Consider the following 17,898-nt stretch of genomic DNA (forward strand, 5'->3'; position numbering starts at 1 on the left):
CTAATTGTAAAAAACTGAAATAGGTTAAATATATATATATTCATACAATGAAATGTAGCTGCTAAATTTTTAAAAACTGTTTTGGTAAAGGATGATGCACAACTGTGCCAATAACAAGCACCATTATAAAAAGCCACTATTTACAGTAATTATACCTGGTGGAAAGGCTTTTTTTACTTTGTTACTTCTACTCTGCTTCAAGCTTTTAAAATCTTTGAATGGAGGACGGGGGAGAAGAGGAGCATTTTACTCTGAAAGCGACATGAAAAATGTTTTTAAGCTAGGACATCAAGGCATTTTCTATTATGGCATCCAACTTTCCTTAAAATGAAGGGTGTCACTGGAATCTAGAACATGACACAAATCAACCTATCTATGAAACAGAAAGAATCGGTGACACAGAGAACAGACTGGTGGTTGGGGTGGTGGTGGCAGCATGCACTGGGACTTTGGGGTGAGCAGATGCAAACTGGTATATACAGAATGGATAAACAAGGTCCTGCTGCAGAGCACAGGGAACTATAGTCAATATCCTGGGATAAACCATAATGGAAGAGAATATATATATGTATAACTTAGTCACTGTGCTGTAATTAACACAACATTGTAAGTCAACTATACTTCAGTTTTAAAAATAAAGGGCCACTGATATGTAAAGAGGCTTAAAAGAGCACAAAATATTTAACATACTGGGTCACGTCACACTAAAAGTATGTTTTTAATCTTTCTTTTTAGTGAGGTGGTTGATGTACAATATTAAATAAGTTTCAGGTACACAACAGTGATTCACAATTTGTGAAGGTTATATTCCATATATAGCTATTATAATATATTGGCTATATTTAAAATATCTTTTTTAAATGATAGAAGAAAATTGAAACAAATGTTAAGTTCATGAAGTACACAGCACAACAAAATACTTTAGCCAAAAGAAAAAAATCACTCATCCAATTTGAAAATGTTTAAAAAAGAAATCAGTTTAAAATTATTAGTGGCTCTAGAGTTTTTACATTCTCAAAAATAAAGCAGTGATATGGGAAGATCCACACCAAATAAAAATGATACAAATGTTCAAACGCAGAAAATACAGAATATTTCAGTAAAAAGGTTAAGAATATTAAAATAATAAAATATATGTATATAAGTACTAATATTTGGAGATAATATTAAGTGAAATAATTGCTTATGGATCATTAATTGTATATGAATTAGTAAACTGATCACACTACTGATTTCTATTTTAAATCTAAAAGGTTTTAATGTTTTAATTTCCCATAATCTTATAAAATACTGATTACAAAATTGGAATTGAGTGGTTGACTTACATTAATATAATTTCCTATTTAAAAGCACTGCTTCAGAAAACTCAGAAGAATTTATAGGTAAAAAGCTATTCAAAACCTGCTTTTTCTCCTGGATAAGTTCAAGCACATTTAACTTGACGAAGTCAGCCTGTTGGCGTGGCTAATAATCTATAACCAAACTGTACTGAGCTAACAACACACTATGCAATTTGCAGCAGATTTCCCTTTCTTAAAAATTTTAGCTGGAGCAAAATTAAAAGTAATTTTGCTTGGGATTAACTAGAGAGACCCTAAGCCCAAAGCAGGTCATAAGGAATGCCTTATGCCATAAGGAATGCCTCTCTTGAGCTGTTGAGCCCTTGCTCACTTTCAATAGCTTGTAAGTCGTTTTATGTGTTCTGAGACATTTTTGAGAGCTTTAGACTCCAAAAAATTGTCTTAGAAATTACGTGGATGGGAATCAAAACTATTTTACTACAAACAAATGCTTACAATTTTGTGGTATGATTCACAACCATCTACATACAGGTTTTAAATACTACCTTTATTCAAGGTGTTGCCATTCATTTTCCCACTGCTTTGGTCTGCATCGCCATCTTGCTCATCCAACTGTTCAAGAGCTAGCTGACGCCAACTGCGTAAGGAGGATTTCCCTACCCAAAATCCATCATTGCTGTGGAAGAGAGAGAGAATGTAAAATCATGCAAGTGACATTTCCTAATGTCCTTCTCCCTTCTTTCCTTGTAAAGGCCACAACTAAACTGAATTAAAATGTTCAGCATTTGCTGCTGTGCACACAATTTTTTTTAACCTATTTCCTCATTTTGGCCATTTTCACTCCTCATATTAAATCGCACGTATAGAAAATACTTTGCTTCCATCCTAAATCTTACCCTGCTACTCCTAACCCTCATTTAAATTTATGCCAATCACACCAAACAACTGGCCACTTTCCTTCACTTGATTACTACTCAAAACTGCATATAGCTGACCCTTCAAATGCATATAGGCACTCACACATATATACACAAACACGTTTAGGCCACTCAGGAGGCTGTTTATGGAATGACCCAAAACAGTGAACTAGATTGATATTTCTTTGGGAAATATACAACTTAAACTAAACCCAAACATCATAAATGCCACCTGAGTCCAGAGGTGCTCTACAGAGTGTGGCTCAACAAACTCCAAGAAGCCTGTATGTTCCTGACAAGGATGCACCACTGGGTACCCCTGGTTAACACACTTACTTCAGCCTCTCTAAAGGGGACACCCCAGGCCTGCTAGAATGGCTTTCCAACATAAGTATTCCACAATTCCATGTCAGAACACGGCGAGCACCTTGCCTTAGCTTGTTTAGGCCTCAGATGCACATCTCTGCTTCAACCTTTCTAATGGATGGAATATAGCCACAGGAGCTGTGCCTCAGCCCTCTTTATCTCTGCCACAGCAGCAGTCACCACAAAATTTACTCTGCTGTGGCCAACCACTCATCACCCTTCTTTCTTCCAAAGATCCCAAGTCCCTATTATCCACAAATAATAAGCTACTTGGTTTTTTAGCTTATCAAACAATATACACTGTGAACATACCCCTTTACTGTTGCTTTGAGCAGATTATTTACAGTTTTATAATCTTCATTTAGTTGGTTCTTCAGACGCAACACACGACAACGTTCTACTACACATTCCTTACACAGGGCTTTCACTGAGACAGAGAAAACGAAAGGGAAGAATGTATTCACATACAGATTTCCTGTTAAGAAAATGTTTTCAGCACTTCATAAAACAATGAAGAATTTTAACCCAAAGTCACAAATTTTCACAATATAGCAAATTGGTATATGTCCTAAATTATTTTGGTGACATAAATCTCAAGACAGTAATAGTGTTATCCTGCATAAAGAAAGAACTATAGGACATAAAATGTCATAATATGCTATAACTATCTATGCCAGAAAGTACATTTTACAAGATTTAGATGCAAATTTTGCAAGACCACCATCAAATGATGGAGGGTGTAAAGGAGGGGAGGGTAATCAATATATCTGACAACTATAAATGTAATGTTAATTGTTTAAGACCTTCCTGTGGGTATCAACCAAACCAATACTCTGAAGAGTACTGTACAAAATAACAAAACACTAGATGGCTTTCTCTAATGTATCCTATTTTGTCTGTCTTGTGAGAAAAAACACACAACAAAACTGAATAAGCAGTTTCTTTTCTAACATTATAAATATACTGTGTATGACACTGCTTAATTTACACTTGACTTAGCAAATCTTTTTTTTTTTTTTTTTTTTTTTTGCGGTACGCGGGCCTCTCACTGCTGTGGCCTTTCCCGTTGCGGAGCACAGGCTCCGGACGCGCAGGCTCAGTGGCCATGGCTCACGGGTCCAGGCGCTCCGCGGCATGTGGGATCCTCCAGGACCAGGGCACAAACCCGTGTCCCCTGCATCGGCAGGCGGACTCTCAACCACTGTGCCACCAGGGAAGCCCTAGCAAATCATTTTTGCAAAGTGCAAGGAATATGAGGTCTAAGCACAGTCTGGGTCAAATGATCATAAAGATCATATAATGCAGACTTATTGCATTACTCTTTTTTAAGCAGATAAGACATCTCGAATTACCAGTTAGTCTTGGTCCTCCTCCATATCTACTATAGAAAATGTCTGCCGCATATTCAGATATTCTCTTCATAATCGATATTTTATCAGGATGAAGCTTATCGTGGGAACACAGGCAAGCGTGATTATCAATAGGCTTGGTGGGTGTCGATTCATCCAACCACTTCTGCAGCCACTCAAGAGAGACAAATTCATAGGGCTCTGAGGAAGAAAGCAAGGGAAAGAGCCTATGTATTTTTACAGCTTTTTGACTAAGCGATACATTCATTTTCCGCAAGACAATGCAAACTCTTTCCAAAGTTAGCAGAATCAGAAGAATCATTGTTCAGGGAAGACGTTTCATGAGTACAGCACAAAGCTCCGTTTAACTAGCACTCATCTGAATTCAAGGAGCTGTGCACGGGAGGGACGAGTCTGCACGGTGCCCTGTAAGATCGGCTGGTATTATTAACCACATTCTACAAAAGAGGTTTCCACAGAGAGAAGTGTCTTGCTTGATAGCACAGCAGAGCTCTGATCAGGACACTTGGTGACTACAAGCCACACTCCAGGCCAGCTCGCAAATCACATAACCTCACCCCCATAACGATTTTCATAAACACTTGTCATCGATGTGTGATAATACAACTGAAAGTTAAAATGAGGAGTCTGACTAGGTTCTAAGTTAAAAATTAACCTCATCAGCTATAACCGCACTTTCACAAGGCCGTTTAAACCACTGAATTTTTCTTCACCCAAGATGATACTGATGTTGATTAAAAGGTAGTTGATTTCCCCATCCAAATCCATATCACAATCAATTCATTACATTATTATGTATTTCAGGAAATTAAGCTATTTTAAGCAACTTCTAGGATGAAGTGCACTGGAATCGAATATTATCAATTCTGAAGTTGCAAAAATTAAAAGATACAACCAAACACCTCAGAATGTGTTTTAATTTGGGAAAACAGAGCCCCAGAGTTCCGTAAAAGCCAAAATTAAAGATAAAGGGCCAGCTTTGATTACTTACAAAGATCTCCAGTGAGTCCCAGCATAAAACATAGAAGAAAACATACAGAGGTTGAATTTATATATTTGTATTATGATACTACTTCTGATGAGATCTGAGGGATAGACAATTCAACTCAAAGCCCATTTTGACCAATTTCACACTTCCCTGAGATTTACAAGTCTAAAAACTAACTTCCATTTTAAGTTTAGCATAAAACATTTCAATTTTTACAAAAACAAAATCCAGAACTGTTGGATCCCTTATTTGTGCTAAAACTGTACATCATAAACTGAGAGACTCCTAACTGATTGGTCAGCTCTGATGCAGCTGCAGAGGAAGAGCTCGTGACTACAAGTTGAGACCAAGTTCTGCCACCAAGAAACTGAACTTGAGCAAGTCACTTGAACTCTCTATGCTTCAGATCTTTTATTTGTAAAATGAAGGTAATAATACCTGCCTTCTACCTACCTCACAGGGATGCTGTTGAATGTAAAAGATAGGATATGTGAAGCATTTTGAGCTTTTATGGAAGAAAAGAGATATAGAAAAGTTAATCATATATTCACACAATATATAAATGTGGAGTAAGATTCAGCATAGGTTAACATGGTTGTGGCATTTTACAGTGTATAATGGTATGGAATGATCCCTATCCCAGAGAGCAAAATACAAGTCTTAGCATATCTAATCTTTTCCCAAGGAAGAGTTCCATAGGTTAAAACTTTTAGTAATCTCAAGGCTATTGATGTAAGATATGAAGATTAGAAAAATCTTGAAAGAGCTGTAGCAATTTCTACCAAGGGCTTCCCTAACAATCGGGGTCTAGCACAAGTCTCAATAATTAAAGTAGATTCTGCTTGTGGAAGGTTTTTACACTACAGATGTTTCTGCACTAGAGAGAGACGCCTGGCAGGTTCTCACAGATGTTCTCCATTATTGTGATGCCAAAGGCATGGAGAATCAACTAACAGGAGTAAGAACTCTATTAAGTTGGGATAACAAACTGTATAAAAATCTCAGCATCTGACGAAGCGGGAAAGCAAGTGTTAAAATATTTACCAAAGGGAAACGTATACTATGGTTCAAACTTATTTATATATAGTTTTAAATGCCTGGATTTTGAATAGGAATTTGTTTTGGAAAGTTATAAAGTCTAGAAAGATCATGGCATCAAAAATATTTGAAACAATTTACCTAAAGATAATTTAGGATTATTTAGAGATAATTTATTTCAACTTAAATAAAAAGGGCCAAAAGGGTTCAGGTTCCCAGTGAGGTTTATATTTTAGGATAAATGACCCTTCTTTTAGTATGTTCACAAAGATAAGATTTAGAAAAAACATAAGACTTTGATTGGCAGCACAAAACCATGGTCAGTAGCTTTGAGATCTGACAATATTTTAGGAAAACATGGACTTACTATCATATAAGGTTACTATAAACGGGAAAAAATTATAAACCTCATAATTGGTAAGAGTATTGATAACATATATACATATTTAAAGAACACAAGCACTGGTTCTTATAGACGGAATGAAAACAGGCAAGAGGGCACACAGTGTAAATTTGACACATAACATCTTTGGACCATACAATTTTAAAGAGTGATTCTCTTTAGTTTATAGACCCAGTAAGTTGCTTTCTTTTGTCCAGTGAATACAGGAAACCATGAATAAGGTTCAGAAAACAAATTTCTAGGTACCAACTCCTTTGAATAAATTTAGAGATCTGAATTACATGTTCATTTCCAAATTGTTTCCAATAAAACTGAGGTCAGTCTACTTATTTAGGATAATCCCAACCCTTGAAGCAGAGTTAACAGGTTACAAAGAAAGGTCAGAATCAAATTAAGGTATAGTTTAGACAGAACTTTTGAGAGATATTCTTACAGATGTAGCAATTTATATTCATTTTTTGCTTAAAGTAATACCAGTAATGGAAAACTGAGATATCAAAAAGACAAAACCACAAGTACAATTATGCTTGAGTATTTATTTTCTAAAATTAGTAAAACTGCCTCTTTTTAAAGTAGGAGTTGGGTATGGGGAATTGCCTATGAAATGACCGAAAACTTTATTACAAATGGCATACCAGCCTTAAGGAGTTGAGGTTTCCTTTTTGAGGCATTAGATAAACTTGAATAAACATACACAGTAAAGGAATGAGCTGGACTGTGTGGGATAATTCTTAAGAAATTAGGGGTCAGCAGAAAGCTTTCCTATTCTTAGAATATTTGATACTAAATTTCAAAATAATCTAACAGTATCATAAAAATAGTACTCATATAAAAGAATGCCTGTTAATACTCTTAGGGCACAAAGTACACAAGGAAATAGACTAGGCAAGTTGCTTTCATAGTAGCCCAATCTGATTTTTCTTTCAAAACAAGTTAATGCCTCACAAATCAGAAATATCTACAAGAGCTATATATGCAGAGTGCTGACCTACACCTCATAATTTATTAAGAGCTTCCCATTTTTAAAAGTACACGATAATGAAAACTATACGGAATGCTACACATTAAGTTACTGTTGGTTTACATAGTAATTGTATAGTGCACAAGCTGGCATTAACGGGTTATAAATAAGAAAGGGCAGGGGAAAGTTTGTTCATACACATTTGTGAACATAAAAGAAACAAGGCACTTAATGGCAACAGTGCTGTCCCAGAATATCTTACAGACCAGCTCCAGCAGGTAACCTTTGGTACAGCTCCTTAACTTCTTCATGCTTTGCTTTTCCTTTATCCACACTTTGCTTACGCATCTCGGCCATTTCAATACACCACTCCTCAAATTTGGAATTATCCCGATCTACCAGCTCTTGAAGAAAGGCTATTCAGAATAGAAAGACACAAAAACCTTTATCCTGTTTTTCAAAGACAAAGAACCATGCTGATTTGTAAATTACAACAAATACTGGCTAAGATTTTGGTGGCAAAATCCTACTATGGTCTCCCTACAACCTGCAGGCAGAAGTAAAACTGAAGACAGACCCTGGAATAATACCAGGGGGTTTCCCTACCCGATTCTGCATGACATCATCAGCCAACTGGAAGCATCAAATGGGTCAGAAACACCATTCAAAACACATGGTGCCATAGACAGAGCAAAGCACAGTATTAGGTAAAATGACAACTGACGACTGCCTTCAGCCAAGCAGCAGCTCTTCCTTTCTTATATTAAATCTAGAAAATTTATAACTGGCTAAAACCCAAAACTGCTTTACAAAACTGAACAAAACAGAACCAAATTGCTCTTTAAATTCATCTTTATAATCCACAGGAATTTTTTTTAATTGCTTTTGCTTTTCTTTAGGGGCAGTCAGTGGAACAGTTCTGTTAAAGCCTCCTTTATCATAAAAACTCACCACTTTAAAGCAAATCTGTGATTACATACACTTTCACCATTTACCATATGCAACCAACCTACCATAATAGATAAAAGCAATCCGTTCTCGTCATTGACCTTTGAGCATGGTATTCTAAAATACTTGCCTTATGTAATCCTGGAAAATTGCTCACCTGGTACCTGAATAGTCGTGTTGGGTTTTTCTTGAGCTTGTAGTCTATAAACCAACATGTACGCATTTCGAGAGCAGTGAGTTCCTTTGCCACACTTGGGTTTACGTGTCTGGGATTTAGAAGGTTCTGCTGAGGTAAGAGAAATCAAAAGATGACTAAATTAGAATGCCTAGAGTTTATTCATTCTTTTGCAGGGGAGGGGGAGGGGGAGGGTCATAGAAAACAATTCCTAAAATACGAACTCAAAATACATTAAAAGGCAATACAAATTTAGCAGGCTGGACAAATATTTTAATGTTTAAACAAGTTACTAACCCGCATTGCCTGCCATATTCCATTTTTAAAAGCTGAAAAGAAAGTATTCTTTTTCACAATGACAAACCTGAACCAGGAAAAAAAAAACAAACCACAAACTATTATGAGTTTATTTTACTGTTGATCTTAAATTACAAAAATAAATCCAGACTTAACTGTGCAAAGAAATAAAATGGAATGTTCCTGAAAAAAAATGAAATAAAATGCTAAGATTAGCCACTAATCTCTATAAATTCAGAAGCAAGTGGAAAACATTCGTGTTTTACATGGCACATACATCACATGAAGGGGATCTTCAAATTGAGTCTGATTACCCCAGGATAACCTTCCAGTGGGTAGGAGGTCATGCATAGCTCTGAGGAAATCGATTATCAGAGCCTCAATTGACAATGTATTTTTCTAAAATTGTTCAGGTTTCACTGATGGTTTCCACCTCTCCTTTCAGTCATCTGCCTCCCCACCTTACAAAAGAAAGATATAACCTCTTCTTACCTGTGACAAAAAAAATCTTATCTCACCAAAAGATTATGTTTACAGTAAAATTTTGCAGTTCAATTTTTAAAAATTTCTAACACACTTACATTGGTTTGATCAATTATATAGTTTTATTTAAAAAAAAAGAAAAAGAACACTCAATCCAGAAGTACTTTCTAACTATTTAGAGCTTTATAGCTACAGAAAACTTAGTATATTCCATTAGAATGAAATTCTATAGGGTCAGTGTAATGGAAACACTAGTATAGGAGAAAAAGGAAACATAAAAAAAAAAATCCTGTCATAAAAAAAGATCAGTTCATTTAACTCTGAAAAGGATGACATGGATGTATGGAATCTATATGTTATGTAATTTCATTCGGATACAACAGTAATGCTGCAGTTTAAGTTTCAATATTTATAATTTGTCAGAAGTTACATTATCTGAAGCTATTTAAATTTACAATGAAAAATGCTGGATTTTAAAATGTGCAATGAAATACAAAAGTTGTTCAATATTCTTATAGGGACTACAGGAGCAAGTATGTTTGAAGACCACAGTCATAGGGAATTAAAACTGTCAGGAGCATGTATACAAAGAAAAGACGTTGGTCATTCCTAACTAAAAAGTTAAGATTTAAGATGTTCATTGGGCTTCCCTGGTGGCGCAGTGGTTGAGAATCTGCCTGCCAATGCAGGGGACACGGGTTCGAGCCCTGGTCTGGGAAGATCCCACATGCTGCGGAGCAACTAGCCCCGTGAGCCACAATTACTGAGCCTGCGCGTCTGGAGCCTGTGCTCCGCAACAAGAGAGGCCGTGATAGTGAGAGGCCCGCGCACCGCGATGAGGAGTGGCCCCACTTGCCGCAATTAGAGAAAGCCCACACACATAAAAGAAGACCCAACACAGCATAAATAAATAAATAATTTTTTTAAAAAATTTTTTAAAAAGGGAAAACTCAAAAAAACATGTTCATTAATTTGTATAAGACGGAATATAAAATGATTCATAGAAGTTCACGAGAATATAGTAATGACTGACTAATGGAATTTAATGAATAAGTATTTTCTATTTTTGATAAAATAGATAAAAGGAGCAATGTAAGCTGCATATAATGAGAGGTATTAAAACATTGGAATGGGGGCTTCCCTGGTGGCGCAGTGGTTGAGAGTCCGCCTGCCGATGCAGGGGACATGGGTTCGTGCCCCGGTCTGGGAAGATCCCACATGCCGCAGAGCGGCTGGGCCCAGTGAGCCATGGCTGCTGAGCCTGCACGTCCGGAGCCTGTGCTCCGCAACGGGAGAGGCCACAACAGTGAGAGGCTCGCGTACCGCAAAAAGAAAAAAATGGTATACATAAAAAAAATAGAAAATACTTCTTCCAATTACAAGAATAGAGCCACCACATGGACATCTGCAGCAAGATTCCCCAGGCCTTCCTGAAAGCCAACCTTAACTGCCATGCTACTCCACCTTGGGAAAGAGGTACTGATCCTTTAAGAAAGAAGGGTGGCAGGAGACACACACCTACTCCCAATCCTTTTCTCTTTTCGCATCCCATTGTCCGAGCCTCACCCCAAAATGACAAATACGGTAAGAAAGTGATGAGAACCTCAGCCAAGATGGCTCCTATTGGAAGAACAGCCCACGCCATTCGACAACAAATGGGTACGGAGCCCACGAAAACCGAGGTGTTGAGAGCTACACACTAGAATAATACTATTTCAGGAGGTATCGTTTACAGCAGACCTCATCACTACAAAACAGCAAGCAGCTTATTCCCCAGAGGCACTGCTCCACACTCTAGGGATGGAGTAAGATACTTAACAGAGAGGGGTAGACATTGCTCAGGGAACAAAGTTCCCCTGCTATACTTATTTCCCCAAAATAAATTTCCTGACCCAGAGAAAAGGACTACAAATCCTACTATATTACATCTACTACTCATAATTTTTAGCTTAATACTCACCATCCTCTTCCCTAGCTGCCCACAATTAACCTGTTAATTGAAAATTAAATTTGTGCCTTCAAACTGTACTGAAAACATGACATTATGGAAACCATCTCTGGAGCAAAATCATTTTTTAAAAAAATTCAAGCATTTCTATAACAGATGTTCAGAGATTTCATGTGTTTAAGAAATGCAAATAGACTTGATAGTCCATAACAATCTTGGGCCATAATAATTTATCACAAACATTTCTGGTAAAAAAAAAAATTATATTTTAAAAGGGCACTCACAACTTAAAGGTTTTACCTAGATCTTCCTCAATCCCTAGTTGTAATTTCTTCCCCTCCATCTTTTCTATGTCTTCGTCATTAAACTTATACCATTCACCAGACTGTGGATCTTTCACATGGGCAATGTAGTGACCGGAATAAGCACTCACTCCTCTGTGTATGAGCACTGCACTGAGTTCATACACATAGGACCCACCTAGGGAAGGAGAAAGGGGAAAAATGAAAGAAATTTTGGATAACATTATTTCTTCTTATATCCTGAGCCTGAATTGTAATGATTACAATTCTTTATGCATCTGACAGAGTTCAAAATATGTCACCTAAGATTTAAAGAATTTAGTCTCATAAAATAAAGTAGCAGGCATTGTTTTAAGCAGCTCACTGTATCAACTCTCCATTCCCTCTGCAAAATATACAGGTGGAAAGCTACGGCATTCTGGGCACTCAGGGTTACGAAGCTATTCTGAAGTATACTTTCCCTTCTGCATTAACAGGCTGAGCCATATGCTTACCAAGAATCAGTTGTTCATATTTTCCAACTTATTACAAAAATTAACTACACACAAACTAATAAGATTTGAGTGCAAAACTAAAAAGCTATTGTTTCTAGAAAAAAGAAAAATGTTTTTTAAACATTGGAGATAAGTCATTAAGGAAAATTGCTTTCAAAATAGGTGTAGACAAGGGAATTCACTGGTGGTCCAGTGGTTAGGACTCGGTGCTTTCAATGCTGATGACGTGGGTTTGATCCCTCGTCAGGGAACTAAGATCCCACAAGCCTCGTGGCACGGCCAAAAGAGGGGGAAAAAAAAAATCGGTGTAGACGAGACAAATAGAAAATACAGAGAAATAAACAATAAAAATCTAGACTGGGTTCTGCACTCAGATTTCTTTATGAGTATTTTAACTTATTAACTATTCCACTTTAAATAAACAAAACCGGGGCTTCCCTGGTGGCGCAGTGGTTAGGAGTCCGCCTGCCAATAAAGGGGACACAGGTTCGATCCCTGCTGCGGGAAGACCGCACATCCTGCGGAGCAATGAAGCCTGTGCGCCACAACTACTGGGCCTGCGCTGTAGAGCCCGCGAGCCACAACTACTGAGCCTGCGTGCCACAACTACTGAAGCCCGCGTGCCTAGAGCCTGTGCTTCTCAACAAGAGAAGCCACCGCAATGAGAGGCCTGCGCAACTCAGCGAGGAGTAGCCCCTGCCTGCAGCAACTAGAGAAAGCCCGCACGCAGCAACGGGGACCCAATGCAGCCAAAAATAAATAATAAATAAAATAGATAAATTAAAATAAATAAACAAAACCTACATATCACAGCCTATCTACTATGCACATGGTTTATGCAAGAAGAGGAGGCTTTATCCATACATCAAAATATCAGCAAATGAAAGAACATTTACATTTTAAGACAAAATATTTTTAAGTTTGAAAAATATCTTTTAAACATTCTAAACTTAAATTATAGGGAGGAAAATGTACTTAAAGCAATCACTGCTACTACATTTTATTAATAAAAATTAGAAAAACCATCAGCAATCCTACAACACAGACATAACCACTATTAATATTGAAACTTATAGATTTTTTTCCAACAAATATATCATTAACATCTTTCCACATCATTAAATATTCTTCTGAAAATTATTTATAGTGACTATATACAAGTACCACATTATATTGAACCACTCCCTCACTGCTGGACATTTAAACTGGTAGCATTTTATGGCCATTAAATAATTACCTTTGTCATAAAAATCTTTGCACACATATCTTTGTTTCATCACTGTAATTTCCTTAAAACTGCAAGAAGTCAGTCATAAAGGTATAGCCAGTCACTCATTCAACAAATAATAAACATCCTAGACACTGTTTTAGGCATGGAGAATACAGCAGTTGACTGAAATGACAAAGTCCTGCATTCCTTTAGCTCAGTGGGGGAACACGGTAATGCAGATTAATACCTGAAGCAAAGCTCATCTAACCCCCCCCAGCTGAAAATAAATTTAAAATACTAAGATAAAAATACTTTAAAATCTTTTAAGATGCAATGATCATCTGGCAACAAATGAAGAATTCTCAGAAGCCAAATACTATGTGAAGGCAGGAAGCTAGGGAGGTTAAGGAAAATGAAACCAATTTCCTCCTGAGAGTATTAGGTGAAACTTTATCAACTTCAACTGTTGTTTTCACATTAAGAGGTTTGTGGGACCAAAGCTAAGATCCTTAAAAGGTGAGGAGTCTAGAAGAGGACTCACATTGTGAAACTAGGGTTCTTCAGTTTACGAAATAAGGAGAAATGAACCTACCCTGCAGAGGAAATAGTAGGAAAAAATTATCTGCCTTATACTTTGACTCTTGGGGTGAGGAAAAAAATATCTGTTGCAAGTTTTTAAGAATCAAGCCCTCATGAATATTTCAACCAAGAATTCATACTACCTAGGAAGACAGAAAAACCTCAAGCCAAGAGTGTAGTTTGATGTGGTCCTAGAATGAGTGACAGTTCTAAAGAATATGAATTCAGTCCAACATACACATAAACACACACAAACACAACACAACACAAAACACCAAGGACACAAGTCACTATAACTGAGAGGCAGGAAACAACAGGTAAATAACCCATGAAGTTTTTCATCTCAGTTACTGGAAAAAGTAAAGTAGAACGTTATGTTTAAAGAAATAAATGATAGAATAAAAACTAAAAGTAAGGAATGAGATTATAAAAAATGAAAGTAAGATGTGATACAGAACCAAATCAAGCTTCTAGAAATGAAAATTACAATAACTGAAAGTCAAAACTCTACACAAGTTTTAACAGCGCAATTAGGTTTGCCTAAATAGAGAATCATTAAAGTAGAAGGTAGGCCTGAAAAAAGTTATGTAGAATGCAGGATAAAGCAAGAGTTAGGAGACACGGATGGCAAAGTTAAAATCTTAATACATGACTAATGTAATTCCAGAAGGAGAGATGAATGAATGGAAAAGAAAAAAATTTAAGACATAATGGTTGAGAAATTTATCCTTTAGGGAGGATAAATACACTAAAATTCAACCCAAACAGGTCACAGTGGCACTGCAAAACACCAAAACAAAAACAAACAAAAAAAGATCTTCAAAATCAGACAAAATAAAACAGGTCACCTATAAAGAAACAAGAATTAAACCACAACCAACTTTACAACAGCAACAAAGGAAGCCCTAAGACAACAGAATCTCTAATTGTACTGAGTGAAAATAACTGTTAATCCTTAGAGTAAATTTCACAACAAGAAATAAATATACTTCCAGACAGTGTGCTGAAAATAACCGGGTACCAACAGCCCCTTCCTAAAGGCATCTTCACAAACTTAATTCAAGTGTTCCAGTTGGAAGGTCTAGGATATTAAAAGGAATGATAAACAGAGGAGGTAGGTAAACTAACACCAATAATTCTACAGATAATAAGGCATCCTATGAGGGCTAGTGTGTGTGTGTGTGTGTGTGTTTGGCAGCTGAGGGCTAGTGTGTGTGTGTGTGTGTGTGTGTGTGTTTGGCAGCTGAGGGCTTGTGTGTGTGTGCGTGTGTGTGTGTGTGTTTGGCAGCTGAGGGCTAGTGTGTGTGTGTGTGTGTGTTTGGCAGCTGTGGCCACACCAAGCAGCTTGCAGGAGCTTCCTTCCCCAACTAGGGATCGAACCTAGGCCCCTGGCATAGGATTCCCCTCATCAGTTTTTTTTTTTTAAGGTAGAACTAAAACACATATGAAAACAATAAACAACTTAGGAGAATATCGATTTCCTAGTGGTTTGAGGTCCTTGTACTGTTTTTAGAGGGTAAAGTTGTTAACTCTAAGAGTTAGGTATGTTATAATTTCCAGGTTAATCACTGAAAGAACAAAACAGTAATAGCAAACAGCCCAGCCCAGGTTGTATCCACCAGGTGGGCACTTCCACACTCCACGTTTCGGGGCTTACCTAGACTCACCTACCCACTCTTCTTTCTACTACACTGCACTCTCCCAATCACTTCATGGAAAAGGTGAACGAGAAACCACCTCTCCACTCCCAACCTCAGGTAAGAAACAACCTCTCCACTCCCCAACCTCAGGGAACCTAAAGAAAACTCCTTAACCCTGAGCAGAACAACAGGAAGAGAATGGGGGGAAATGTCATGGGGTTAAATTGGCCAGGTTCTTATAGCGTGAGTGAGCAAGGGAACCTCAAGCAGCGAACTTGATCTGTGATGATACCTAACTAGTAGGGACCCCAGGTGCCTGGCAGAGAGAAACCTGAGGTCTCTCTGAAGGAGGTGGCTTCATCCCAGCCCTAAGTGAATCCCCGTAAAAAATTTTCCAGGGACTTCCCTGGTGGTCCAGTGGTTAAGACTCTGCACTTCCACTGCAGGGGGCGCAGGTTCGATCCCTGGTGAGGGAACAAGATCCCACATGCCATGCAGTGCGGCAAAAATAAAAAATAAAATAAAAATTTTCCAGAGATAACCAGGTACGGAAGACATGGCAACATTAAAATAATCAAATCAGACAGCAAAAATAAATCTGAATAATATTCCACCAATATCAGTCATGGATTATAAAACTGGGCTCTCTATGTTTAGAGAAATGAGAAACTTGAAAATATATGCAAGTGACGGGGAACTATAAAAAGTGATGTAAATTTGAATTAGAGGAATTAGGAGTGTAAATAGATGAACTGATCCAGTTAAAAGATCAAAACTGTCAGATTGGATTTTCCCATATAAATTTGAAATTCTCCAAAATAAAAAGGTTAAGAAGACAGACAGACATACCTGTGGTGTTTTTCTCCAGGGATCAATGGCCCAGATGAAGGAGCAGAGGAGGCAGATTAAGATTTAATGATGGGTTAGATTTCACCTGGCTATATCCCAGGAGGCAAAAGGGTAAACTAAACTATAACGTTTAGGGGTACAAGCTTACACGGTAAAATGCTAAAGCAAAAAGACAAAAAAGTGATTTCCATATAAGTCAGATTACTGGCTATATTTCAGGAGGAAGGAGATTGCAACTGGGTGGGGCACACAGGAATCTTTGGAGTATTGGGAATGTTTTTTCTTGACCTGGGTGGTACTCGTGAAGATATTCACTTTGTGATAATTCTCTGAGCCATACATTTTTGTATTTTAACTTCGATGAATGTGTTACATTTTATAATTTTAAGAAGAGGAGGAAAAATAGAATGGAATAAGATATATGAAATTTAAACTATGGAAGAAAAAGGTAGCTATGACCCTAAGAAGGACTGAGGCCGAGTGAAAGACAAAATCACTGAAGGAGAGAAGTTGTTAATGAGGTCAGCTGAAGACTGTCTACAACAGTGGTACTTAGTAGTATTCCCTAAATTATTAATGACGACAATAAACCACAGAAGGATTAGCAGTAACTGTGACTCTACTACCAATAGACATCACGGCTTTCATTATCACATTATCATTGTTGCAGATAACCTGATTTTATACTTATCAATTTACTGTACTCATCAACTTAAGAATTACAGTGGTTTTGACCACTGGAACCTGTTCTTTGGTTTGCACTTATATTACTGTATTACAAATTTGTGTCAGTATTTTGATAACTACATTTAAATGTAATTGGTTTCTGGGACTTCCCTGGCAGTCCAGTGGTTAAGACTTCGCCTTCCAATGCAGGGGGTGCGGGTGCGGGTTCAATCCTTGGTGGAGAGCTAAGACCCCACGTGCCTCGTGGCCAAGGAACCAAAACATAAAACAGAAGCAATATTGTAACAAATTCAATAAAGACTTCAAAAATGATCCACATCAACAAAAATCTTTAAATGTAATTGGTTTCTTCTAAAAGTCTATGAATTTTATTCAGACTCTTAAAATGGTCTACAGGGATATTAAAATCCCCAAGAAATATGGCAGGAGTTAGAGGGTAAGCTGATAAATGTTCAAGGTATGAGAATCCCTCTGTCTACATATCTCCGTGTATCTGCAGGTTCACTATTTAAAGAAGCAAATGAATTCTCCTTTAAAAAATAGATCATCTTTTAGATCTATCTTTTCCACTTTGTGTGGATATGTGTGTGTAGACATACATGAATAAGAATTTAGTAAAATATAAATACTGGTTATCTGGGTGATAGAATTACAAGTGGCTCTTATTTATAACTCTTCTTTATGCTTTCTGAATTTTCCTAATTATCTAGAATGAACCCTGTGCAATTATAACAAGTTCATTTGTTTCTAGTATTCTACCTATATGAGGTAATACATTTGTATAACAAACATTACAAAAGAGTGTGAACAGGTCTATAACTACAAACTACTGGATTAATTTTACCAGTCATAGCTAACAATTCTAAAATAAGAATTTTTATTTCTCTAATTAAAAATTACTTAGTAGGGCTTCCCTGGTGGCGCAGTGGTTGAGAGTCTGCC

General features: G+C 37.1%; 1 protein-coding gene across 6 annotated transcripts in view; it reads right to left on the reverse strand.

The window, feature by feature from the left end:
* Nucleotides 1-17,898, reverse strand: part of USP48 (ubiquitin specific peptidase 48) — a gene marked incomplete at its 3' end in the record, with an annotated part of 103,634 nt that overhangs the window by 25,981 nt on the left and 59,755 nt on the right. For 4 of the 6 annotated variants that reach the window (XM_079920852.1, XM_079920850.1, XM_079920849.1 and 1 more), the window contains 6 exons: nt 11,496-11,675; nt 8,450-8,578; nt 7,611-7,760; nt 3,937-4,134; nt 2,897-3,011; nt 1,847-1,977 (listed from right to left, as the gene is read on the reverse strand). In XM_079920852.1, the coding sequence (XP_079776978.1) occupies nt 1,847-1,977; nt 2,897-3,011; nt 3,937-4,134; nt 7,611-7,760; nt 8,450-8,578; nt 11,496-11,675 (903 nt within the window). The remainder of the gene's footprint in view (nt 1-1,846; nt 1,978-2,896; nt 3,012-3,936; nt 4,135-7,610; nt 7,761-8,449; nt 8,579-11,495; nt 11,676-17,898) is intronic. The other 2 variants (XM_079920851.1, XM_079920853.1) reach the window with 2 other exon arrangements.

Source organism: Stenella coeruleoalba (genome assembly GCF_951394435.1).
Source record: "Stenella coeruleoalba genome assembly, chromosome: 1".
Classification (NCBI taxonomy): Eukaryota; Metazoa; Chordata; class Mammalia; order Artiodactyla; family Delphinidae; genus Stenella; species Stenella coeruleoalba.